The sequence below is a fragment of the Patagioenas fasciata genome, chromosome 1 (assembly GCF_037038585.1).
Source record: "Patagioenas fasciata isolate bPatFas1 chromosome 1, bPatFas1.hap1, whole genome shotgun sequence".
Taxonomy (NCBI): Eukaryota; Metazoa; Chordata; class Aves; order Columbiformes; family Columbidae; genus Patagioenas; species Patagioenas fasciata.
In genome coordinates, this window is record NC_092520.1 from 56,960,936 (window position 1) to 56,988,544 (window position 27,609).

The 27,609-nt window shown below is 38.7% G+C and overlaps 2 protein-coding genes across 6 annotated transcripts in view; one reads left to right on the forward strand and one right to left on the reverse strand.

Annotated features, from left to right (window-relative positions):
• The window catches only part of UBAC2 (UBA domain containing 2), a 102,239-nt gene that overhangs the window by 41,586 nt on the left and 33,044 nt on the right, over nucleotides 1-27,609 (forward strand). For both annotated transcript variants that reach the window (XM_065829718.2, XM_071807005.1), the window contains 2 exons: nucleotides 22,042-22,165; nucleotides 24,059-24,106. In XM_065829718.2, the coding sequence (XP_065685790.1) occupies nucleotides 22,042-22,165; nucleotides 24,059-24,106 (172 nt within the window). The remainder of the gene's footprint in view (nucleotides 1-22,041; nucleotides 22,166-24,058; nucleotides 24,107-27,609) is intronic.
• On the reverse strand, nucleotides 1,637-12,321 carry LOC136097372 (G-protein coupled receptor 183-like). 4 transcript variants are annotated; one of them, XM_065829716.2, is made up of 4 exons: nucleotides 12,168-12,245; nucleotides 7,291-7,384; nucleotides 5,889-6,002; nucleotides 1,637-4,600 (listed from the first exon to the last, which is right to left on the reverse strand). In XM_065829716.2, exon 4 carries the CDS (start codon nucleotides 4,561-4,563, stop codon nucleotides 3,496-3,498), a length of 1,068 nt encoding a protein of 355 aa, XP_065685788.1. In that variant the 5' UTR covers nucleotides 4,564-4,600; nucleotides 5,889-6,002; nucleotides 7,291-7,384; nucleotides 12,168-12,245; the 3' UTR covers nucleotides 1,637-3,495. The 4 variants fall into 4 exon arrangements, with proteins under 4 accessions (XP_065685788.1, XP_065685789.1, XP_071663096.1 ...); XM_065829717.2 differs by lacking the exon at nucleotides 5,889-6,002; XM_071806995.1 differs by lacking the exon at nucleotides 7,291-7,384 and having other exon boundaries at nucleotides 12,168-12,240.

The following is a 27,609-nucleotide window of genomic DNA, read 5'->3' on the forward strand; positions in this document are numbered from 1 at the left end:
ATATCTCCAGGTCTATATGACCATTTCCTGGCTTTTTATGTAGAAGGAGGCCTTTCCTAGAAAGTATCTCATTTTCTTTTGCAAAGCTGTTTTGGCCACATGTTGCATGGTGTGGCATGCTCATGTCTTTTAAGAGAGACACATTAGTTATACTGTAAATTTGTTGTATGGGTACTGGAGAGAGTTCGGAGAAGGGCAACAAAGCTGGTGAGGGGTCTGGAGCACAAGTCTGATGAGGAGCAGCTAAGGGAACTGGGGCTATTTAGCCTGGAGAAAAGGAGGCTGAGGGGAGACCTTATCACTGTCTGCAACTACCTGAAAGGAGGTTGTAGCATGGAGGGGGTTGGGCTCTTCTCCCAAGTATAACAAGTGACAGGACAAGAGGAAATGGCCTCAAGTTGTGCTGGGGGAGGCTGAGATTGGATATTAGGAAAATTTCTTCACAGAAAGGGTTGTCAGGCATTGGAACAGGCTGCCCAGGGAAGTGGTGGAGTCACCATCCCTGGAGGTGTTTAGAAGATGTGTAGATGAAGTTCTTAGGGACATGGTTTAGGTTGAGTTAGGTTATGGTTGGACTTGATGGTCTTAAGGGTCCTTTCCAACCAGAATTGTTCTATAATTCTATATATTCAGTGTCGGAGGGAAAAAGATATACCAGGTGTGGCTTAACCCACTTTATTTGTGTCTGTGCAGCATGTAGGAGGAGAGGGACCTGAGGTGTACCACTGCAGGTAACTGCTATCCTGAAAATGCTCCAACAAACAGCACTGGGGGAAGAGTACCAGCAGGATGAACGGATAAGAGTATCTTGAAGAAAATCAGTTGTTGGCGAACACCTGCATATTTTCAGTATTACTGCTCTCCTTTGCTCCCATGCACCAACTTGTTACCATGTTTCTGGTGGTTCTTACCAGGCACACAGCACAGCTTGGAGAAGAAGCAGGACAGATGTTCTCTAAACTTCAATGCAGTGTCCCCCACCAACTGAAACCACCATCACGATGACTTCTGTCAGTTTCAGATAAGCAGAGAGAGAAGAGGCTCCTCTGATATATGTGCATGGGTAGTGAGTTCATGCTGACAAGGAGTGAGGGGAAGCAGCGGCAGCAGCGGCCGCAGCTATGAATTGTCACTGTCTGTGTGTCTGTGCCTTTAGGACTCTTGTCAGGAAGCTGAGCTTATCTTGGCTTTTAAAGATTTTTAATTTATTGGTTTCTTCAACATTTGAGAAACATCACAATCAGGAGTAAAAAAAAAATAGCTTTTCTCAAACCCTTATCTAACTGGACCAACAGGCTCATTAGAGCAAATGCAGTATTTTGATGTGAAATTAGCTGTTTGGGAATGTTGATGTGATTTAAAAACAAAGTCTAAATTTTAAAATAACAGAAATGTTAATGTGAGAAAACAGGGATAGAGAAAGATTTTTTCAATACAGATCCTCAGTTTGTTTCCACTTAAAAGACAGTAGATATCTGCATTATGTGGTGCTGTAATATATATTTTAGTTGTATTTTACAGACAAATATCAAAAAGAATTTTTGCCTTTAAGGTTTTATAATTGCAGTTAGATGAAACACATATCAAAATAAAAAAACAGACAATAGTAGAATAAAATGAGCTTGTACTGGCGTGATATTAATAATACTTATATTTTATTTCTACAGTTTCTAGGTATTCATGAGTGGTCTGTCCGTGGTTTTATCAAGTTACTTGTTTACTCCAATAGGGCAAATTCTTAAATAATATTTTAAGATAGTTTATTAAAAAGCCGACAAGAACAGAACTGTTATAGCATAGAGATTTAAGTAGAACTTTTGTTAAAAATTAGTTTTCTTACTCTCTTTTCCTGTAGCTGCATAGTGTCTTTTGTATTAGAAACTCAATTTTGACAATCCTGAGTGGTATGAAAAACAGGGTGTTTTGCATTTTCTTTCCCACAAGAAAGTAATCATGAATTTAATGTTTCCGTACTGCTGTTCAGATATGACCCTTCCATGTTTGTAGGTAGGTGGAGGTCAACACGTGAGGAAGGAAGGCATTGCAAAGATGACAAATGTAACTACGTTTGTTTGACTTCAGTATAACCTCAATGCCAGAAATATACAGCTGCAATGAATAATGTTTATTCTGACATCTGGCATAGCTTTTACCAGTAATTATCAGGCACTCTTTAATTTTCCTTTTCCATCACAGCCTCATGGTGCAATTACCGAGTTGTGTTGGCAGGTGAAGGCGTATTAACAAGATAGAAGACAAAAGACAGTGGGACCGGGAATAAAGTAGGGAAGGAAACAGACACATGACGGAAGGGCACGACAGCAGGAACCCAGGGCTTGCATCCTGGAAACTCAACTGGTATTGAGCTGATTCCAGCAGGATGTGTTTAAGTCATCTGGCGTCTTTGCTGGCCCAGTTTTGGTGTGCCCAAAAGGACCCCAGATATATTGCATGAAGGCGTGATGGGAAAGCGTGTTCTTTCCCAGCTGATCCCACTGTTCTCATTTATTAGTCTCTTGGGTAAACAGTTAACAAGAGGTGACCGTCTCACACCAGCGGAATTAACCCATTACATTACTTTTTTGGTGACGTCAACTGTTTCTAAAATGTTTGTCTTGTGTTCATGTCTGACTTCTGAGAACCTGTATCACTGCTTTTTTAACTGAAATGGTGCAGTTTTCATATTACAGTCTCCAACTTATTTTTTGTGTTTATAAATAATTTATATACAACTAGATTAGAGACTTTTTACAATACACACTAGAAAGAAAAGTTCTCCTTTAGGAAAACGAGTGAAGAGATCATACACCTTGCAAAGATGAGTGGTTTAACGTGGGAGATATTCAGTGTTGGGGAGAACGAAACAGTTCATTAACTTTGTGCCTGTTACATTTGGCAATGTTAATTATGTAACTTGCACAATAAGACATTCATGCTCCAAATACTGTAAAATGCAGTTTCACCTACAAAGGTCTGTAAGCACTTGTGATAGTCAAATGTGCACAGAAATTGTCCGTTTTCTCTCAAAGTTTGATTCCTTTGCTTGTATGACTTAGCTAAAAAAACCATGGCTGTTGTTGGAGCTCAGTGAGAGGTCCTGCAATTTTCGTATGTTCTGGTTTTAGTCAGTCTGAACTGTAAGCTATTTTTGTTTAATCCTTTTTCAGACACCCAGTTAAAATGTGAATCAAATCTTTGCTTGAGTTAATAACATCCAGGCATGCGCATGTGCAGTATGGAATTTGAACCTTCACAGTGGTGCGTCTTTCCTGGAAAAAAAATAATGAGATCAGTCAAAATTATACAGCTAGGAAATGATAATGCTGATTTTTCCTGCTGCCCTGTGTCAATTCTTTTTCAATGCAACATCTGTCTTTGATTTCCTGACATCCTGAGGAACAGAATCTTACTTAAGCTGCTGTACAGGGAGCACTCAGAGTTTTTACTGTGGACCGTGGATTTTTAAGCTTGCTCCACTGCGGTGTACCACAGACTTTATTTTTCAGGTAGCTTTCCATTGGAAGATTTTGCAAGTACCGTCATCTGCGTTTCTCCCACATCGCGTGAGCTTTCTTCGTGATGTGACCTGACAGCGCTTGAAATTGATACGCTCACTTGTCGTCTCAGTATTTTCATTACAGTTCTCTTGTATCCTTTGCATGCAAAGAAATAGATGAAGGGATCTAGGCAGCAGTTAAAATTCATCAGAAACACGGTAAAATGGAGTGACTTCTGGAAAATTTTGGTTTCAGTGCACGAGGGTTCATTCTGAAGCTTCCTAATCATGTGTTGTATGATTGCAACATGATAAGGGGTAAAGCAGATGATGAACACTATAATTACAAATATGATTGTATTGATGGCTTTTTTGTTTATCCCTGATTTTTCAGTCAGTGGATTTTCCTTAGCTGTTTGAAAAAGTTTGCAGCTAATTTGTGAGTAACAAAATAATATAATCCCCAGGGGAATGAGGTACCCTACTAAACAGGCAGCAAGAAGTATAAATGGTAGATGTGGTATTTTTTCAAAGTTTGGATATTCCATACACGTAGTCCTTTCTCCTTCTTCCTGTGACATGGGTTGTATAAGCAATGGGAAAGTCTGGCTAAATACAAGAAACCAGATGAAGACACAAATGCCTTTGGCGTACTTAATCCTTCGGATCTTGTATCGGAAGGGGTGGACAACAGCGAAAAACCTGTCGATGCTCAGGCATGTCATGAAGTTCACACCTGCGTAGGTGTTGATGTAGAACAAGAGAGCGGTTATTCGACATAAAGCTTCTCCGAAGGGCCAGTGGAATCCCAAGGCGTAGTAGATTATCCTTGTCGGCAGGGCAATGCAGAACAGGAGGTCGGAGAAGACGAGGTTTGTTGAATAGAGGGTAGTGGAGTTGATTTTCTTTCTGTTTTTAAAAATGACGGTGAGGGCAATGGTGTTTCCAAGCACCCCAAGAATTAAGATGGAGCTGTAGAAAACAGGCAGGAGGATCCGTGCTGTGTCTTTGTGCTCATATAAGTCGCAGGTGGAAGTGTTTGCCTGAGAGGCTGTGAAAGTGTCCATGTCTGTAACCACTGTTGTTGCAGGAAGCTCAGTAGACCTAACATGAAAAAAAAGAAAAGGGAACATTTTGTAATAAAAGTAGATAAACTTCTCCTGCATAACAACGGCCGACCTCTGTTGCAAAAAGCAAGATCGTAAAAAACTGAAATGAAACTTCATTATGGTGAAATACTTTTCAAGCTCCTTCCGAAAACAAACAAACAAAAAGATGGCCCTTTTGTGCCTTTTTGTTTTGATCCCAGTTCCTTCTCTCCTGAAAGATATCAGACAGGGGGCAAAATAACAAACCAAGAATGTAATGTATTTGGAGAGTGAAGTTTACAGATGGTCAGGAGGTGAGAAACCATTTAAAGCAATCTGAGGGGAAAAAGGAGGCTGAAGAAACCACATGATAAAGTATCATATGCAGTCCCCAAGGGTCAGGCAAGCACACAAAATCTTTTAGATGTGTTTCAGTTAATTTTTACGGAGTTTTTGTTCCAAACAATTCATGTTGCAATGGTTAAACTTGCTCTGAGAAACTGATTTTCTTCAGCATTCTTATCATATTGGCATTACAGTAATTCAGCTTGTTTTTTACTAGTTTTAAGAATTGGCTTTTGGAATCTATTTCAAATATTGTTACATACATAAATTCTTAAGATTGCTACCTTAGTCACTCTTTAGTGGTGCTGCGAAAGAGAGATAACCCAGCTGAAATATTTCGCACGTTGTCAATTTAGTAGATTTGAGAACTTGTTTAACCTCCACAGTCAGAAGTAGCATGGAAGAACTGCAAAGTGGAGGGGATTGGGGGACCTAACATATAAAACATGATCCACCAGAATTTGAGATGTGGAACAGACTGTTGATATTGCTTCCAGTGCAAAAGGTTTCTTAGGTATGTTGTCACCTGACAGTTGTGTAGTGGAAGCATAAATGTCAGAGAGGATCTGGCATCTGGTGTTACTCCTTGAGCAGGTGTTCTGCAAAGTGGTGCCTTTTAGAGGCAACATTTATGGATTAAACCAGCAGGCAAATCAAGGTTACTTCTGTTCTAATGCAAAATACTCTATGGAGATAAAAGCTGTTGTAACCTGAGTTTTAAGTCTATCTGGTCTCTTTAATTAAAATATCTAGGTTATTTGTGAGGATCTGCCTTTCAACACAAAATATTTACAAACAACTTGTAGCCTGTTGTACTTTAAAGAATTCTTTCTGGAAAATACCTCTGAAGGGTTTTAAGCTACACATTTCAGAAGGTGTTTATTCTCCTTTTCTTAACTTGTGAAAGCATTAAAAGGTTAGGATCTTCTTTCATGTTTTGAGGAGATTGTCCTACTTACTTCAGGTTCTTCACAATTAATGTGACCTGCAACGTGTACTGTATTATAAGCCAGTCTGATCAGACTTCAAGCCAAGTTAGCAGGGATGTATAAGGTTCTCTGTCAACAGTAAACCTGTGAATAGTGGATTACATGTATTAAAATACATAAATGAATTATATAATATATGTTTAAGGAAGAAATTTAGCATCCAGATAGTATATTAAGTCTACATTTGCTGTAATATCTTGGCATTAATGTGTTTGATGATTGATTAGTACAGTCATTATTACCCTGAGGATAGTTCTGGTATACTTTCCTCCTGTTTCATCTTTTCCCTTATAGAAGTGTGTAGGATGGCTCTTGTTTTACGTAAGTGTAACAGATTGCTTTTTGCAAAAAATGGTGTGGGTTTGTGTAGGCACCTGGATAAAAGTCAGGGAGGTATTTTGTTTTGTTTCTCTTATTTAAATGCTTCTGCTTACTTGTTAACACTCCCAGCATGATATCTATCCTCTACTCATGTCTTCCTTAAAATTTAGCTAAAATAATTTCTTAACCGTGTGCGAAGAAGAATAATCTGAGATTTATGGTAAACAGGTCTATTGCAGTAGCTAGATACAGCATACTAACTGCATAATTGTATTTTCACTGAATAGTTGTAATAGTTTTGGTTCATAAATAACATGCATAGTTGTCATGTCCATTCATTTATTTTTCTGTTAATGTTTCTAAAATGTAGAATATCTGTTATGCAAACACGTGTAACTACGGTTTAGGAAAAATTCTGTAATTTCAGTGAAATGCTATTTTTTCTACATTGAGAGTAGAATTTTATAAAATGCATGTTACGTAATTTTGTGCCATGAAGTCGGATCTTTAATGAAATAAATTAATCCAGAGCCTGTTGTTGCTCAAAATAGGATTCTCACCCTCGCATAAAACCATGGCTATATTGACAAGGAGTCCTAGCTGAGAGTTTGTGCCTACCCACAGTGTTAGCATGGACATACACGGGGTGCAGGTCCATAGCAGGACAAACTGGCCACAGAGGGATGAGAAGAAAGCTGGAGGACCACAACGGCAGCTAAGCTGTGCTCCTTGACAGAGGATGGCAGCAGGCTCTTCTGCCTGCGCTGGGAGTCAGTCCTGGGGAGGGAAAGTGCCCTTTTTGATCCTCGCTTATTCCCAAAGTATTTTGGCTGTTAATGTAGGGAACGCATTTTATAATACTCTGAGTGAGCCTTAATATTTTCTCTATATGTGGGTATGTATGGGCGTGTTTTTGAGGAGTCACCATGGTGTCTAGGTGCTATATTACTTGAATATATTTGACAAAAAAAATAAACTGAGGTACTGTATCTGGTTTGGGGCCCAAACAGATGATAAAGTTGCTACCCTCTGACAACTTAATGCACATCACCTGAGCTATGGTAACTTCTTTGTACATCTGAGCTCTTGCTGTTGTTGGATGAACTCCATTTGCCTCAGTGGGTATTTCACCTTTTCTTGCCAATCTAGAACAGAACCGCATTTTAAAAAATACTTTCTTCCTAAAATGTGTCTAAACTGTTAAGTAAGACAAGACTTTTGTTGGGTTTTTTTGTTTGTTTTATCCTATTACTTGTGTCAGGTTGCTGTTTATTTCTTGGCAGCAATCCTTAGTGATCAACATTCACAGCATATGACATCCTCCACCTGATGTCTGTGAAAAAAACAACAGCAGACCCATTTTGCATACTTTTTGTATGTTTCGCGTTCTTGGAGCAAAAATGGAGGATGATACTTTTTTACTGCTGCAAACCTTAGACTAGCTGGACTTGATTCCTACTGATTTTAATGATCTGTGTGCCTGGAATACCTTATGAGAAGGTGGCCAGTTACTGTCCTGAATCCAAATGTACCACTGGAGCTACCCTCTAGAATCACTACCAAAATGTTTGCTCTTCTAGGTTGTTGGATTAAATACCCCTCCCCATCAGCCTTCTGAGGTCACTAGTTATACTATTTTGAAATATATACTTGAAAAAAAAACCAACCAAAACATTAATTTGCCTTACCAAATTAATAATTTTAGAAAACATTGCCAGTTTTTTTCGCATAGAGGTACATGCAGAATTTTAAGCATAAAGTAAAATTGCTGTCTTCATAATGAGTATGGTAAAGGTGGTTCAGGTTTTTATGTTTTCTGAGTCTGCAGACACACAATAGTCAGTGACCCAGAACACTTACTCATTTAGTGTGACCTGCTGTATGACCCAGGTTATATTATTATTTTAGTTATTTGCGTATGAATTCCACCAACTTTTCATTTAAAGGAAATTTTCCAAAGTGCTGTTTCGTCTTGATTTTGAGAACTGAAGAGAAAGTGAATTAGCCATTTGTACTTTAGGTTTTGGTCAATCAACCTCCATATTAAAAAATGTGGATGTCTCACATTTTTTTCTTGAGCCTTTCCCCTTTATACAACCTCATGGTTTTAGCAATTCAAAGCAGATTTCTCACCACAAGGCGACATAGTCTCGTGATGTCTGTTCTAAGCTCAGCTTAGTCCCACACAGGAGATGGGGCTGCAGATGCTTCTTGGCACTGCTGTGAGTGAGCATGCTCACCACTACATCCCTGCTTTTTCTGCTCAGTTCATGAGGTATCTGAGATAAAGTTGTGTAGCATCGCACTGGGAGTTTTTGAAGTTAGTTCACTGTGATGCCAGAGTCCTCCTCAGATTCACTGTGTCCCAGGATATCTCCACTCTAGGGGCATAGTCATTGTTCTCTGCTTCCACGTGGGAGGACCTTACTCCTGGGAGAGTTTTAAATTAATTGTAATATTATGCCCAGGCTTGCAAGCAATGCAGGTTGTTCTTTATTGTTCCCTCACTTGCTGTTTTAAAGTCTCAGCATTGTATTTGCTTTCTGACCACCAATGGGGAAAAAAAAAAAAAGAAAAAAGGTTTTCTTTAGCCAATTACTTTGAGATTTGTTAGCTCACCAAGCTTTTACTGTGTTCTCTGCACTTTCCTGGTATTTGATAGCCATGGCATCCACTCAGGGAAAAAAATTACAGTACCATGTCAAGCTGCTTACAAAATCTGGCATACCTGAAATCTGTGTAGGTGCCTTTCTAAGCCAATTTTGTAATCTCATCAAGGCAGGAAAATAAGCTGGTTTAGGAGACTGGTTTTCTGTGAAAGCATTTGGCTGGCATTATTCATTTGTTTTACATTTATACTGCAGTATGCAAGAGCCCAGCTCAGAGCAGGGTCCCTACTGCAAAAGGTGTTTGATGAGCAGATCGCTGGCTCCAGTCTGGATGTGCTACATAATCCAAAACCCTGGTTCATAGACATGTTCATGTATGACAAGCTTTATATGTAGTATCATAGCTTTTCATATATCTATTAACAAGCATAGACTTAAGCTGTGAGCCAGCAACTGCAGTGTTGTAAACTTTGATTACATGGGTTTGGATTCTGTGCAAGCAGCGATAGAAAGATCTCTCTGTGCTAAATGAGTTTTCTTCTTGTCCTCATCTCCTGCTTTTGCTGAAGGAACACCATCTGTGTTTTCAGCAGAACAGGGAACATGCAGAAGGCTTCAACTGTGTATTGTAATCCTATGTGTGATTTGTCTGTCTTCATAATTTTCATTCTTTGGAGATGAATCCCTAGTCCATCTGTCCAGTAACTAATTTAAGAGGGGTGCTAATGAAATTCTTGGAAAGGCATGGCAGATCATTAGAAAGATCTCTCCTGACTCAATATGTAATATGGTTTAGTCACTTTGAGATGGACAATATTTCTTTAACAAACAGTATTGGGGAATAATGTTGTTTATGTATGCATAAGGAACATAAGTGATTGTAAAAGAATGTTTGGGAAAGAGACTTCTCTTGACCTGCAGTGCCCGACCTGAGGATTTACTGAGCTTACAGTCCTCTATAGGTGTAAGCTGTGTGTGTCCTACAGAGTTTAAGAACAGTAGAAGATGGGAAATACGCAGTGCTGTACTTGTGCAGGTTTTTTTTTTTTCCTTAATCTCTGAAATAAATTGTTTTCTGTTGGCCATCATATTCACTGTTTGAATTTCTAATTTATCATACAAGTGATCTTCATTGTAGAGTGTTTTCTCTGTTTGAGAAAAAAGCTTGAATCCACTAAGCTATGTCTGTTAAAATGTATACTTGCTAAGTTGCATAGTAGAACGCTTTGTTAATATACAAAGAATATATACCTAATCTACATATATCGACATGTATGTATTGGCAGCTTGGGAACTACACGTGGTTTAACAAAAGCTGAGGCAAGAGACAGGCGTGTCTTGAAGCTTCCTGTTTCTTTCTAATACTTTAACACCCATACACTTTTAATGCTTTATGTTAATTTACCTTTTTTCAAAAGCAGCTGAGTTTTGTGTCCTAAATTACAATGAGTGGGCCTGATGATCAGAAAACTGAATCCTCAGGCCGTAACCCACAGCTAATTTTGGTGAGACAGTTTCTAGGCAAGTGCTTTTATTCTTCCTTGGTAGAGACCTGAATTTGTTGGAGCACTAAAGCCAAACTTGTACACCACACTTCAGAGAACCCTAAGTGTGCATTTCATGAAGTAAATTCTCTTGCTGATGGCTATGAAGAATTACAATTTTCTTTAAGTGCTTAACAGAATTTGCAGATGCACACACTGTAGGATCTTTATGGTCCTGCTTTTATCTACTGCTGTGTACTTTGCAAAGTTGTGTGACAGTTATATTTGGCGCTCAAAAGTAGTACAAATTGCAGTCAGTGAAATGGAAATAAAGAAGCTGAGTTGAAATGCTACGTAAGTAAAGAAAAAGTGGAAGTCATTTGAAGTGTACATGTCTCGCTCTTGTCTGTTGGATCTCTGTTTCCAAATGTGATCTGTCCTATGAAGAGTGTGAGAACAATCTGACTTATATCATCCCTGCCAAAGATGCATGTTGATGTGAAGAGCCGTGCTGATAGTGAGATGATTAACTTCCCTTCAGGTTCCTTGCCTTAGTATTCTAAATGTAAAAAGGAGAGAGCCTAAAATATAGCAAATAAACAAAAGAAAAACCGGAGCCACTGACAATGACATTTTTGCTAGCAAAAGAAAAAACTGTCAAATAAGAGTTTGTATCTCACTGCTAGAAAAAATGCACACCTTTTGTATGATTGTGGTTTTTTGCTTGCTGATATGGAACCTGTACAGTCTTGAATTTCAGGGATTACAACTTCATAACTTTACCTTAATTTATTATTCGTTACATGTATACATACTCCTCAGCCTTTCGAGTGGAAAGATACGAGATTTTAGCTCTTAAAGACTAATTGACAGGTAATTTTTCAGTCCCTCCATGTCTCTTCAAGAGGAGCCATGAGAACATTAGACAAACTCTTGTATTCTGTGCTCAAAGGCACGCATACCGTCAGTATTATTTTAAGCTAAATTATAGCTGAGTTCTCATCTGTTATACTGGCAAAAAATATAGGTTGTTTAATATGAAAAATAGATCCTTTTGAATTGGGAAGATGGATAAAAATAATATCACGTGTAATACTTTTTTAGCTTTGTGGTATGGAGACCAATAATGGGGAGAAAGATACTTGGTGATTGTGATTGAGAAAAAGAATTCCTTCTAAAAACTTTGATGGAAATACATGTCAGAAGGTAAAAGAGGATTTAGCTTATAAAACTTTGAATTCTTAAAATATTCTCTTGCAATATTTAGATGTGAGAAGAGTGACTGAGGAGCTCTTGAGCTGATAATGAGGGCTGTTCCATAGACAAGGAGACAAGGAGCGTATGTGATGCAGCAAGCTGTGCATTCACAACTATAGCACAGATTCATTTCAAGGCTCTCTCCTACTATTAAGAGTATTCTGCGAGGTTCAGTGAATGGCTTAAGAGCTGCAGTGCTCCGCTTCCTACTTGTCCGGTAGTTATTTCTGCATTAGTATAGTTCTAGTTACTATTGCTAAAAAAATTGTCTAAGCTAATGCAATATCAGACATTTCCCTGTGATTGTCAAAGGCTGTATTATAAGAAAAGACTTGAAATAACTTGTTGATGCTGTGGGTCAACAAATCCTTTAAATAAAAATCAAGTGGCAGAATATTAATATATCAACATAAAATACCACAGACTTTTCTTCCACGAGCCTTGTCTTTTCCACCCAAAGATTATTTATCCTTCCTGCCACATGAAAATATTCAGTATAATGCAGAAGATAAATAATCTTTCTGGAATTGTTCTCTGTTGCAGTGGAAAAAAAAAAAGTTAATTCTTTCTATACTTACATATCTGTGGCTTCTTGGATCCTCTGAGCAGTTAAGGGCATTAGCAGGATGGCTTGACTGTGGAAGTTTACTCTTGCACATTGTTTTCAAGAGTGATTACGTGAGTCTTTTGTGGGAGGGGTAGATTTTTTCAAGTGCTTAAAAAAAACCACCCTTGTTGTATGCCGGTCTTGATTTGCTGCCTACTGTTTTATAGGATGTGAAAGCACCTATTTTTAATCCCTTTACAATTAGTCTGTTCGAAGAGAGTAATCAGAAACTACCCTCCCGTCTCCCCTCCGAAGTTATGCATTACTGACTTTCATAGAAGGGACTTTACTCAGAGGTTTACTTGACTAATTGTTGACCGACTAAAATCCCTGAGTTTAAACTTTGTTTATATGCCATTTGCATTGTAAAATAGCTTAAATTTAGTTCGCAGCAAAGAGCTGTGTGATCAGTATGCTCTTTAAAACTGCGTCTTACCGATCAGATCTGACACAGCACAAGAAAACCTCAGAATTGAGCATACTGAGATGCTGTGTAAAAACAGGCATCTCGACAGCCCGTGTACATTCCCAGCACTGTTTAGTGTCGTAATGATGAGGCTTTACAGAAATGCTCTTTGAATATATATGAAGGAGTTGAAGAACTCTGGTGGTTTCGGAGATTAATGAGGGTGTGTGCCTTTGTAAGCTGTTTATTGCATTTTGAGCAAAGATAGCAATAATAATAACATTAATATGCATGTAAGGTAAATACATTACAGATAAAAAGCTTTTAAAACACAAATCTGTTTCCCCTAAAATGATATTGATAAGAATGGGTGGTCAGGGAACAGGAAAGGAATGGGATGTCAAATTGTGAGGTAACCTGTTGCAAGAATAACCTTTTTTTCTGGGTAAAGAACATTAATCTAAGGGTTAAATTGTGTGTTTGTTAAGAGGGTTTTGGAGATCAGAGATAGATGGAAAGTCCTGTTTGTTTGCTGTTAGAGGCTGTGGTTGAGAGCTACCTGGGATTTTCCCTGAAAACTCATACTGATCGTTCATGACTGCAAAGGACTATTTATCTTTAAAGCAACCTCATTTAGTGGCCTGATTTTAAAGAAGTAGGCACAATGATGCTGGTTTTGGCGGATCTGACCCATGCCGGGGGTGGACTGGCTCTTTGGCAAAGCGAGGGCTGCATTCACAGCACAAGGGTTTGCTGGAGGCGTGCAGAGATACCATCTCACCTAACACAGCCATCTCACCAGAAAGCCTAAAGTAAATGCAGATCTAGTGACAAAGTTAAACTTTACTAAATGTACCTTGCCTTATGAGAAGTGTTTTTTGCTATAGCAGAATGTAGTAGAGCCTTGTGAGCTGCTTTCTGTGCCTACTTGGAGCATTTAGTTGGCACTATACGCTGATTTTTCTGGTGCTGAACCCCCAGCGCAGACATGGCTTGATTCCCCTTCAATGCCAAGGAGCTGAAGGGCTCAATCTAGGACTTTCAGCCCCTCCATTTTTATGCGGTGTTTATCTTCTAACACCAGATGCAGACAGTCTTTGAGAGAACTTACTAGTCTTATTCTGGACTTTCTCCTTTTCTTGGTTTTGAATTATTTTTTAATTATTCAGATTTGTCACAGAGTACCATCTATTTAAATGAAGTAATGAGAATTGAAGAGTGTTCTAAAGAAAATATCACAGTGAACTTGCTTCATATGTACACAGAGTAATACTGCAACGTGTTCCCTCTCCAGCAGCAAAATTATGTAGTAGAAATGGTAAAATTTGAGATCTACAGGCATGTAGTAGTCTTTGTTCAAGGACTAACGTTAGTAGTATACCTACATCATAAAGGAAATGTTTCTCTCAGAATAGTCCTACCATTATAAAATGATGCCAGTGTGTGTTTCCTGCTCTGATCTGATAAAATATTGTCTCCCTTTCATTAAGATACATTACTAGATTGTACGTTTTGAGTCACACTGATGTATTAGCTACCAGTACAACATGATGTGATGTTAATTGGTTGAGCGAACCGATACAGGTTGCATTTTTTCACTTGCTATTTATCCTTCTAGCTATCTATTTTTTTGTTCTTATGCAGCTGCTGTTTCTTCAATATCTGCTTGACTGTCCCAGGATTTGAACATTCAAACCAAGAAATGGCCTGTATCAAAAAGTGTGATAAATGTTTGGTTTCACCATTTGTGTAAAAAAGCTTACTGGTTTGCTTTTGGCATGCAGGAGAGTAACATGTAAATTAATATACTAATTTGTTGCTTTGGATTTGGTGACGTCAAAGCAATGAAGTTAATATTTTGACCAGTATGTTATGATGCCTGTGATGATTTATTTTCCATCTGCTTACTTAGTCCCTACTCTATTTGAGCCGTTTACAAATGGTACTGGTTTTAGCTTTACAATTCCATAGCTAGAGAGCTACTACCCAAGGTAAGAAATGACTTCTGAATTACACAGGGTGTTTATGGATCACCCAGAAATTGAATCCAACCAGCCTGTTTGTTAACTGCAAAACTGCCCTTCCTTCCAAAACTAACTCCCTTTCTTGGGAAACAGGTCAGGTGTCTAGAACTAACTCGTAGCTGAATTCTGTCTTCTTTTTTTTGTGGACAAACATGATTTCTCAAGTGGCTTGAGTTAGAGACACAGTAAGTGATGACTCACCAGTGAGTCATGGTAACTGCAGAGGCCAAATAGAATGTGCTGGCTTAATCTAGTTGAAGAAGTAGAGATTAAACACCCAAATTAAATGAACTTGGAACACTAAAAATTTCAATGCAGCTGTTGAACTGTACTTCCTCCACAAAATACTTCTCCATCTAAGTCCTTTCACCATTTCCTCATGCTTTCATATGTCTCTCCTCGCTCCAGTGGCTGTGCCAGATTTAGTTGAGTATGAGATTAACTGGGAGCCTCTGCTTTTTGGAAACTGTTCAGAAACTCTGCAACATCTAGTTGACATTAATGATAAATAGTTGTCCCTGTCAGTTGTGGTGCAGGGTTTGATCAGCAATTCCTATGATTTCATGTGTATCTCCATACTTAGGCCTTCACATGAATGACAGCATGCTAGTCATATATTAAATAAATGGCAAGGAATTGGAGTTTAAATAAATATGTATCTTTGTGGTCCTATAAGCTGAATAATTCTTTGATGGTCTGCAGTAGTTGCTTGTCTGAGGGCAATATATATTGAATGCCTGACTGAAGAAATTTTATATTGTATATTGCAGCAGGCTGATAGAATAGAAATAGTCACGTACTGTTACATCAGCTTTGCACAGCAAAGGTTTAGGGGAGATAAGGTGATCTCTTTAGAAAAAACTAAATAATAATTATTACATATGTTATCTCATTAATGATGAATAAATTAAAACTGAAATTGGAAGAAAGATTCTAGCCAGTAGAAGAGGAAAGGTCTGGATTAGCTCACCAATGGGAAGGGGGAAAGGAACTTGAAACTACTTGACAATGAAGCTGAGCAGTTTATGCAATAAATTGTTGAATAAACTTGGCATTGAAAACTAAAGCTTTTGTTAGGAGAGGTAAATGTCTGACTTCTGTCTTCATAAGGAGATTGTATAGCATTTGGTCGGTTGGTTGCTTGGTTTCGTATTTTAACGACTGCAAAGTTGCAGTGATTCTGCTGAGATATCCAAGGATGGGAAGAACTTTTCCTCCTGTCTTGGGTGTTTTGGGGTTTTTTGGTTTGTTGTTTGGTTGGTTTGGTGTTTTTTTCCACTTTCTTCCTGCATTCCTGTGAAATATTGACAGTTAGAAGCATGAATATCGGGTAACGTCCCGTAATGGTTTTGCTGCTATCAAGAGGCCTCAGGCACGGGGGTGTCCTGCTCATGTGTAGCAAAGGGATTGGGTGCAATAGGTGGTTTCTTTGAGTCCTGGGCTCCACCAAGCAGAGGATCCCAGCTATCAGCGTGGTTGAATTCCAGGGAGTTACCTAATTTTGAGGAATGTAGCCTGTAGGAGCGCAGAGCAGTGAAGGAACTTGGTAACTTGAATTACAAGCACACCGTTTGCGTGCTCTGTGTTATCTGCAGCTGCTTTTATAACTGATATTTTTAGTCTTCAAAAAAATATGTGGTGGTGAATTTGTCAGATTAATGTTTTTACAAAGAATTTAAATGAAGAAAAATACAACACCACAGTTACTAAGTGTAGTGAGTCATTCTGAATAAAATAACAGGATATTTCTGCAAATTTAATCCCACAGAACTTCCATTGACAACAGCACATGTTTTTGCAGAAGTAACATTTAGCGTTTTACCCATTTGTTCATACGTTGTAGAACCTTTTTTTTCTGTATTTTATGCTCGTATTTACTAATGTTACAATGTTTTCTTTTAATCTGCATTTAATATTCACTTTTTAAACTTTAAGTAGCATGTTTGTCTTGTGAGAAGTACTTGTCTCTGATATTTCTTCTCTGCCAGTAGTTTCTACATCTCTGGCTTATTTTTTTCGAAGTTGTTTCTTCAGGTTGTTTTTTTCTATGTGCAAAAACAATCTCATCACTTTATACTATGTAAAATGTTCCCATCTGGTCTGCTGTGTTTCTTTCTCACTGCCAATGTTGAAATTTAACATGCTCTTCGAAGTGAGGGTATGATTGTTGTAGAACCTGCTATTACAGTACAACTTCTGAATGGACATGATGTCTATACAGAGGTTTCAAACTCTAGAATTTAATTTTTCAGGTTTCAGCATTTTCTGTTTTGTCTGAAAATTTTATTTTCTAACCCACATAGCTGCAGTTAACTTCCAAAACATAAAGTGGGCATAGACTCAGTTTAAAGTCAGCACGTGTCTATGGCCTTTCTTTGCATACAGACATTTCAAGTTTCTAGGAAAAGTTAATCATGGCACTTGAAAGGACATTCCTGGTATTCTCATAATATAATGAACAAGGGGCCAGGACAAAGGTATCTGGAAGAGGAGAGAAGGTAGAGGAAAGGAGATTAAAAGGGATGAAGGGAAAAGCAAAAATAAGATGAAAAGAGAGAAGTGAAGGAAACCCCTGCAGTGATTATGAGAGTCAGGAACAAGGCCTTGGTTATTCACAGAGTAAAAAAGTAGCTTAGGTTTGACAGGACCTCTGGCAGTCATCTAGTTCAACCCTGGGTTCAAAGCATGACCAACAAGAACAGGTCACAGAAATACAAGAACAGGTTGTATCTCTGAGGATGTAGGTTCTAGCTCTGGGCAACCTGCTACTGGACCATCGTTACCCCCTTGCTGGACTTGTTCCAGTATGTCAATGCTTTTCTTGAAGTGAGGAGCCTGAAAGTGGACACAGTGATTCAGGTTCAGGCTCAGAAATGCTAAACATTCATGTCTCCTGGCCCAGTGACCACATGTATTTGTGTCTATGGCCCTTCTTTGCATACAGATAATGCAGCCTTGTATGCGACTGGCCTTTCCTGCAAGGGCGAACTGCTGATTGACATCCACCAGATTCTCCAGCTCCTTGTCTGCAAGTCTGTTTTCTAGCCTGCTTATACCATTGTGCAGGGTTATTCCAACCCAGGTGGAAAACTCTGCGGTTGCTTTTGTTGAACTCTGTAAAGTCCTTGTCAACCCATTTCTCCAGCCTGTCAAAGACTATCTGAATGCAGCCCTGCTCTCTGAAGTATTAACTGCTCCATCCAATTTTGTGTCATTCACCAACTTGCTGAGAGTGCACTCTGTCCCATCACCCAGGTTGTTAATAAAGACAATAAATAATGTTGCCCCTATTGTGTATCCCTGAGGGAAGCTGCAAGTAACCGGCAGCCTCTTGGACTTTGTGCTGCTCATCAGAACCCTTTGAGTCTGGCCATGCAGCCAGTTTCCCTTGAGTCTGCTTATCCAGTCCACATCTCCCCAGTTTTTCTTCAAGCACATACAAGGAGTCTGAGTCGAAGTCCGTCCTGAAGTCAGAGCATAGAACAATCACTACCTTCCCCTTCCTTGTCCACAGTGCCAGAGTCACCCTTGGTAAATCGATATGGCAGTGACTTCTAGGAGATTTGCTCTGTGACTTTCTGAGGGACAGAGCTGAGGCTTGCAGCTACCTGAATCCTTCCCGTCCTTAAAGATGGGTGTGACATTGGCATTTTTCCAGTTATGAGGAACCTGCCCTGATCCCCACAATGTTTCATCTCCTTCAGTGCCCTGAGGTGCATCCCATCTGGTCCTGTTGACTCCTGTATGACCAGTTGGGCTCAAGAACTTCCTAACTGTCCTCCTTTGCAGCAAGTGTTGTTGCTCCAGTCCCACAGGGACCTGGGAGCCCAGAAGGCAAAACTAACCAGTAAAAACTGAGGCAAAAAAAAGGCATTAGGTACCTTGGCTTTTTCCATGTCCTTTGTCACTAGGTCCCTTTTTAAGGCATGAATAATGCATAAAAATTCTGAAGGCAACAGAAAAGGTTAATTGAAATCTTCCAAGTACAGAATTATATGATGAAGGTTGAGGGCAAAAGTTCAAAATTAATAGGAAGCAGTTTTTACCCAGTGGATTCACCTGTACAAATGAGTTTCACAAAATATTTTGGAGGGCACTAGTTTTGACATTTTAAAAAAAGATACCTGAATGGGTATTTGTCTAATGCATATTTACACTAAATATGAACTCTGTCTAAAAAACCCAAAAAGTGATGTCTTTCGAGGCGCACGTCTGTCGTGCCCATGAACTTACTGTTTTAGGACAAAAGGTCCATCACTAAGTTCCCTCTAGAGGGAACTGAGCAGCATCAGACACCAGACTTTGAATTAAACGAACCACTATCCCATATGGGGGTGGTGCTTTCTGTGGTCTCTGTTGATGCTAACTGTGAATATTAACATATAAGGAACCTTTTAACTTTCTCTAATCTCTTTTTAAAATACACTTGCAGTTATGGGAAATTCCTTTTTGTACTTTCCCATCTTATGATTGAGCACACTTTTGCATATAAAATGTCTGTGTCTGAGTCACTGTTTATCACAGGAGAAATAAAACCTGAAAAGCGTGCCACAGTTTCGTTACTCTCTCAGGTCATTTGGTAAGAGTACAAATAAATAATTTAAAATTACTTTGCTAAAAAGGGAAAAGATTTTGGATTTTTGTTCTCTCGTCGCTTATAAAACGTCATTTACTTCAATGAATGTTGTCTGCAATTGAAGCACTTCTAATGAAGGATTGGTTTTGTGTGGCACTTTTATAGCTATGTCTGTCGACTCCTCCAGCTTAAATAACTTGAATTTATTCTAAGAATGTGTTGTGTGTCTCTTGGTTTTGTAAGAAGGGCTATACGCAAAATTGAACATCCTTCAGGAGTTCCTGAGTTAGCATTCTCTAGACATTCAAGTGCATCTGATTTTGTTAAACAGATGGCACTAAGAATTTTTCAATAATTAAACTCTATTTAAGTCCTCAGAGAGGAAGGTTTTCAGCAAGCTGAACTTCAAATACATCAAACAAAATGATAATGGAATGCTCTTAAGCCACAACCCATTAAATGTGTAAAAATAATATTTGAAGGGTTTTTTTCATGGCTGTGGGTGTTGCATTTGGCAGTTATTCAGGAAATGTGGGGTTTAGTATTCAGACCATCATTTCACATAGTATTACTCCTATCCATACATCAGGGGTGTCAAACTCACTTTCAGTGGGCACCGCATCAGCCTGCCGGTTGCCTTCAAAGGGCCGGATGTAATTTTAGGACTGTATAAATGTAGGAGTAGTTACTTTTTACGTAAATTAATAACACAACATTCAGATCTTGCCAACTGTTCTTGGCATTTAGCTCTGCACCTCAGTTTTGAGGTGCTTCATGTTCCCTCTTTTCCTTTCAAGTTTCAGGCCTGAAAACTGTTGGTTAGAGTTATCGTTCAAAACTTACATTACATAAGGACTGACTTTTGAAACTTTTGTACACAGCGTAATTTTTACTATGTCTTAAATACATTGAATCTTTATTCTTTTAATGTCAGAAGACTGCTCACTGCAGAAGAGAAAGTCCTCTAATCTTGATCTTCTATAACTCTAACATCTTCAGGGAATGGAAAGTGCTTTACTAGTATTTTTACATTTTACATACATGTAAGTACTCTACATTTATCCAGTCCTAAAATTACATCCGGCCCTTTGAAGGCGACCGCCAGGCTGATGTGGCCCCTGGTGAAAATGAGTTTGACACCCCTGCCATAGTTCCTCCAGAAGGAAAATGTATTTTTGAGTGAACACTTCGAGTTATTTGGGTCCTCGTTGTGCTGTTGGCAGAATTCCCGCTGTGCGTCATAGTAAAATCCCTTTCGTGTAAAGGCCCATGGAAACTGCAACTCTTGAAAGTTTTCAGAACCTGGTGGGCAGTGAAAAATCACCCGCTGCGGTGTCCCACACCTGTTGGACACACAGCAGCTCTGAACCACGGGCAAGGGTTCAGCTGGGGGACACGTGCCCTTTGCAGATGCCCCCGCTTCCTGCTGCCTGCAGCTTGCTGCCCGCAGGTCACTGCCACTGCTGCTCTGCCTGTGCAACTGGCCATTTCTACCCTGAAGTGACTCCTCCTCCATCTTAGGAAATATTTTTCTTGTAGAATCTCCTATATCCATGCTTTTGGCGTTGATTCTGCTGTGGCCTTGCCTGTTGTTTATAATATATGGTTAAGTTTTCTGGGTGTTTTGAGAGGAACACAGGCTTTGTATCTGCCCTTCAGAGGAAGGGCATGAAGCTGGTGAGGGGTCTGGAGCACAAGTCTGATGAGAAGCAGCTGAGGGAGCTGGGGCTGTTTAGCCTGGAGAAAAGGAGGCTGAGGGGAGACCTTATCGCTGTCTGCAGCCACCTGAAAGGAGGTTGCAGCATGGAGGGGGTTGGTCTCTACTCCCAAGTAACAAGCGATAGGACAAGAGGAAATGGCCTGAAGTTGTGCCGGGGAAGGCTGAGATTGGATATTAGGAACAATTTCTTCACAGAAAGGGTTGTGAAACATTGGAACAGGCTGCCCAGGGAAGTGATGGAGTTACCATCCCTGGAGGTGTTTAAAAGACGTGTAGATGAGGTTCTTAGGGACATGGTTTAGTGCCAGAGTTAGGTTGACGATTGGACTCTATGATCTTAAGGGTCTTTTCCAACCAAAATGATTCTGTGATTTTATATGGATGAAATGCACTGTTGTGTGTTCACAAATTTAATCAAACTATTTTGTCATTGTAAAAGGTGCTTGGGTCTTAAATTCTACGAAACTGCTTCCAGTTAGGGTTTAGAAATTGAATAAACATCTTGTGCTGTGATTTAGGTGAGGACCCTAAAAAAGTTAGTTATTTGTAGGGCCATGGAAGTCTGTGGCAAAGGGAAATTATGTCAGATGGTCAATATTCTCATCTTAGATACTGCAGTCTATTGGCAATCCTGTAACACCTTAAACCTAAGTGAATATGAAGCTTAACTTGATAGGTGAAGTGGTTTCCATGACCTTTAGGGAGAGGTATAACCTTTGCCATTTGTGCACTTGGATCAAAGTGGTTTTGTTCCGCTGCAGGAGACGATAGCTGTTCTTTGTGTGTGTTATATATTACAGAAGCAGTCTACTATTAGGCTAAATATGTTGCCTTCTCTCCTACCTCCAGTCCTAAACATCTGGAAATATGATACTTTTGTTCACCTATTTCTTCTTTACAAGGATATTTGCCAAAGACTTGTAGTTCATTATTTGCTAATGAATCTGTTATCCTGAATGCCACAACTTACCTGATAATTACTTCCCAAGAAAGACCTTTGTTTGCAAGGTGGTAATACATTTTGATTGTTATGTACTTAGGATTAATTACTTTTTGTTCTTTTACACTACTGTTACCAGTATCATTCTTATTAACCATCTGTATCTTTTCTTTTTGCAGTTTGGGTCCTGTGTTTGCTCTGTTTGTACCATTTTATTCCTCCATTCCAAGAGTGCAGGTGACACAAGTATTAGGCCATTTTTCTATCACAAACAAGACACTGGTCTATATATTGGGTTTACAGGTATGGTGTGTACTTGCTTGTTCATCTTTTAATGAATTACTGGTGTAATAGTATTTCTGTATGTTCATCTATGAATTTTGATGCTTCCATGAATATGATTTTACATATGTTTAGCTAGTGATTGTCCCATCAACTAAAATATTGAAAAATATGTTGCTAGTATACATTTCTATATGCTGAAGTGGTGGGCAAATGATCTGTTCTTCTCTTGTCTTCTGTCTTGATTGTCTTGCACAGGAAAATATAATAGTACATTCTACAAATTTTTTTGGTCAGTGAAATGAACTAGATGAAAATAGATGAAAACAGAACCTGATGCTAAGGCATGTGTATCTTTATCATTCCTAATTTGCTTTTATTCTTGATTTTGTTTGTTTTCCCCTTGTTTATTAGAGCTCAAACAAAGCTATAGAATATTGTATTTTTTTCTATGGTAAGGCTGTCAGTAAATAATCAAGTTTTTGTCTGAATTCTACTTCTATATAAATTAATATTGTTTGTATATCAAGCATTACCATGTGACAGGTAATTTAAAATACTTGAATGTAGAGCATAGCAATATAATGTAGTATTATGTTACATATGAGTGGAAAAATAGAGGTATTTGGTACAGAAAGGCAAAAAACCCCAATAGCCTAGAAATGAGTGGATACTCATGTCACAACCTGAATTGTGAAACAGGAGACGTGCAAACTTATAAGAAATTGTACTAATTTTTATATATTCCAGAGACTCTAAAATAGCTCTAGGACTAGCAGCGGAAAGCACCATGGTTATATGAAGTGTGGTAGACAGCATTTTAGAATGAATGATCAGTTTCAAGATATTGACTCGTGCTCCACGTGAACATTTCATTGATTCATTGTGCTCTTCAGCCTTTGGATTTCTTCAGTTTCTGCTTCAGCACCTTGTTTTCTCGATCTTTCAGAAATCTTATTTCCTCTCTTGTGAAAACATCAATACCTTTATTATTCCAGTCTTTGGGAAAGCCCTGATATTGTCTGAGCTCTTTCCCATCATGTCCTTTGCCTTTTGCTTTCACACACACCTCTGACACAGAGCGCTGCTGTTCCTGGTCGCTGTATCTTCGCTGCATCTCTCCCAGCTGCGTACAGAACCGCTGCTGCCGTCACACAGAGGCTGTGGGAAAAATCATTTGCCTCCTCCTCATTTGTAAACTCTACCCTTATCTCAAGTAACTTTTTCCATAGTCAGAAGTCTAGAGGGAAGGTGTTCTCATGATTCAGTCAGCATCATGCAGAACGAACTTAGTAACCAGTATCAGTCTTAATTTTGAGCCCATTTTTCCAGTTGGTAATAACCTTCTCCAGGTGATTAATCACTTACTTTACTAGAAATGATGGGCTGCCTTTTTGGCTCATTAGGATTTTTCGTTTAAGTTCACTCTGACCTTTTCTGTGATTTCATGTCAGCAAATGTGCCAATGGGTGAGAACTTGATTTCTTCAATTTTGATGCTCAAGCTTAGTCTCTCCATGACTGCACATCAGAGTGCTTCACTTACACTGCCTGACTGGCTTGGAACTCTTCTCCTGTCGCTGCTGAGTCATTTCCTTTGCTTCAGTCTGTCTTTCAGACTTGTTTTTCTGTGCAGCCTATAACTGACATCCTGTTATACTTACTATGCTATATGAAAATAAAATGTGTTGTTCTATAGAAGGAGAACAATCGTTGGATCCCTGTGTTTTTTGCAGTTATGCTGCTTCTGGAATACATCTTTTATTAATGTTAAGCTGAATTTTCAGAAAAAGAAATGTCTGACTTTTCCCTTGTTACGATAAGTACATAGCCAATTATAATATTGCAGCGTAGTAGCTCAGACAACAATAGCTATGTAAAATTAAAATTTTAAATCACTGCTTTTGTCTTCTAGCTCTTAACCTCTGGTTCCTACATCTGGATCTTAGCCTTAAGTGGACTGGTAAGTCTTACTATTTTAAAAATTGTGTGTTGCTTAATATACAATCAGTGCAGTATATTTGGACTCAAAAAGAACAGAAAACAGTGACTTATGTTTTAATTTTTAGTGATAAGTAGAGAGTTTTCATCTTTAACTTCCAAAGGTGTAAAGCACTGGCTGTCTGATGATAAATGGACAGACAACAAAAGTCATGGTTAATATTTACAGGCTGCCACTGCTTTCTGACCCCCTAAAATTAATTTTACTGCCATGGATATAGCTTTAGACCCATAACTATAAATGAGACTTCTGAGGAAATGGTAGAAATATTTACCCTATTTTTTCCCCCAGTTTTCAGTGAGACTCAAGGTTTTATTCTAGGAAGCAGATTTTAACAACTTTGCTGTGAGGATTTTTCATGTTTTTCTGGTCTCCTAGGACACCTGTGTTATAGCTGTTTCTCACTGTGGTAATGGCAGTAAGGGTACAAAATCACTTTCTTCACGCCAGTCAGATAAAGTCAGTGTGGTCTGTCCTTAGCACTTAGTGCTAAAACAGATTGTACTAAATCTTCCAGATTGTTAGATACTTTTAAGCTTTTAAAAAAATTTTACCAATTTATAAATTAGGAGCTCAGACTCAGATTTCTCGGCCCAAAATATTGTCAGCTTTCAAACAGTGAAAGTGTCACCTCTTCCAGAGAAACTCATTATTAAGTTGATGCAACCTTAAGAAAAACTTGAATAGTGCCCTTGCTATTTAGAACCTACTAATGTGAATTTGTATTGAGCTCAGAGTGAAATGCCAGTGGACACTTAATGCATTACTGCTGTAACTCAGTAGTTTGGTCTCTTACCATTTGCATTGACTGTTCCAAAATATTCTGTGAGCTCACAGGGTAACTAACAGGAGTGACAGAGCAGTAAACAGTGCAGTTTGCTCAGAAATTTGGTCTGACCATAAATGTCTATTAAAACTGTGCGAGTAACAAACCAGAATTTCTATCTCCTGGAGATCAGCCCAGGCCTCAGTGCCTGCCTGAGGATCTGTGACTTCCTCCAAATGCTCTGCCCTTCCTGTTGCTCTTCTGGCTCTTTTAATAGCCCTTCCTTTTGAACAGGTGTTCATTAGAGAGGGAAGGAAAGGAAAGGCATTTTAACTCCCTCTTTCCGGGTGACAGGAACTGTGTGGGCCTAGAAGAAAGACGGGGACAGATGTTTTACCAAGGCCTGTAGCGACACGACAAGGGGCAACACTTTTAGACTAAGACAGGATAGTTTCAGACTAGATATAAGGGAATAATTTTTTACAATGAGGGCGGTAAAACACTGACACGGGATACCCAGAGAGGTGGCAGATGCTCCCGTCCCTGGAGACATTCAGGTCCAGCCTGGATGGGGCTCTGAGCAACCTGATGTAGTTGAAGATGTCCCTGCTCATTGTAGGGGCTTGGACTAGGTGACCTTTGAAGGTCCCTTCCAACCCAAACTATTCTATGTATACTTGGTTATAAGTATTTGTGTGTATACATATTATACACATTTATATATGTCTGAAAGACTTACAAAGAACAGCTAAAATTTTTTTCTTATTATATTATGCAGTTCTTATTTTAATTCTCTTTTTATGTACAGTTTTATACAGCTGTATAATGCAACTTTCTTAGGATTCTTTTTCATAAATGCCCTTTTTTTAATTGCAGGTTGACAGTAAGTTTTATACAGGTGCATGTCCATAGGAATAAATTGAACTTTCTCTGTGTCACGGAAATGCTTAAAAAATCATTTGAAGTTTTCATATTGTTTCAGTCATAATTGTTTCATTGTTTCAGTTTAATTAAGCCATCATCAATGATGATGTGTTTTCAGTCTCATTTTTTCTGCAGCAAGCTGGGAGCTGCACTCTGTTATTTTGTACTAAGTGCAATTTGGAAAGAAGTTCATGTTACAAATTTCAGCACTTTTTTTTGTAGTGCATATCTGTCACACTTCTGTGAATAAGAAGTCACTTTTTCTCCTCTGTTAGAAATTATAATTTGGCACCTTTTCAGAAAACTTCATAAATGAGTAAAGTTTCACAGTGTGTTAAATAGTCTGAAGAGGGATATGAAATACAGTGAAGGCACCTTTTAGCAGTACAAGTGTAGATATTTGATAACGTGTGTACAACTACAGAAATACGTAGGTTGTCAAATCAATATTAAGTCATTCCGACAACCTATGTATTTTTTAACTTCTTACTGCTCTTGACATTTTCTAACATACTTTATCTTTGGTGAAGCAAATTTTTGTGTATTTATACAAAAAGGCTGAGTAAATGCATGAGCAGCAAGTCAGCTAGGTGTGATATTTAGTCAGTAGTTTGTTGCTTGTTAGACACTTCACTTTCTGTATTTTTAGCTCTAAAGATCGCTGAGACACTCATATGACTGTACATGATGCTGTCCTGCAGTTCAGCTTTTGTAGCACTTCTGCTTATGTGGAGCGTTAACATGTGGACGGTGCCGGCATGATTTCTGAATTGTCAGTTTCCACTTTCTCTTCACCATCTTCCCCATTTAGGTTTATTCAAATTCTCACTATTTATATTTTAACATGTAATGAACTCTCTTAGACTAAACAGGAGATGACTTTCCAGGTAGAAGATGTGGCACTGGAGACAGATTTCTGTGTTAATCCTTGCTAATGCTGCTGGACTTCCCTGTGAATTGAGGCAGGGTATAGAGCAACTGGGAACTGTACCGCCTTGAGTTCTTGTTTTCAGTGGTTTTCATCATCACAGAAATGTGTTTGTGTGTGCGTATGTGCTTGCGTGTGTGTGTGAGCCTATGTATGCCAGCAGACATTGAAGTCATGTGCCTGGTGACAGGGAATTCTAGACAATTCGTGGTTTGACACTGGGTTGTTCTCGGTTGCGGCGATTACAGCTCATGTTTTGTTATTGGAATACAAGAAGTCTGCTGTGTCTGTCTTTGCCATAAGGTATCTCTTCCTGGGTCTCTAATTTTGAATCAACATAGGAATACAGGCTTGAAGGCAGGTTCTTTACTCTCCAGATGAAACTAGAGTACCTCTCAGTCATCATTCTTTCAGTATGTCAGTGTGGACCTGGTCATTTCAGTTGCTGCTATATTGTGTAAAACATGCTGTTTAAATACATGATACTTATTTACAAAGAAGGGAGAATTTAAGAAGCAGACTGTAAACATATTCACCAATCTGATGTTATCAGTAACCTACAATGTTGTTCTTCTTAGAATTTATGAGACTAATTTAGTTTCTTGTGATTTATTTTGCCAGGAGTATACCATACTTGGTACATACAGTCCAGATTTGTTTCTTATGATAAGAGATTTTTTACATCATAAAATCAGGAAACTTCATATAGAGATGCAGATGTGTCATGAAAGTCATATAACCTATTTCCATTTGCCTTTAGCCAGAAATTCTTTCAATAGTTGTTTACAGAAGTGCTTCCATATAATGTGTATCGCTCAATTTAGTGAAGACCAGAAACAGTTTCCC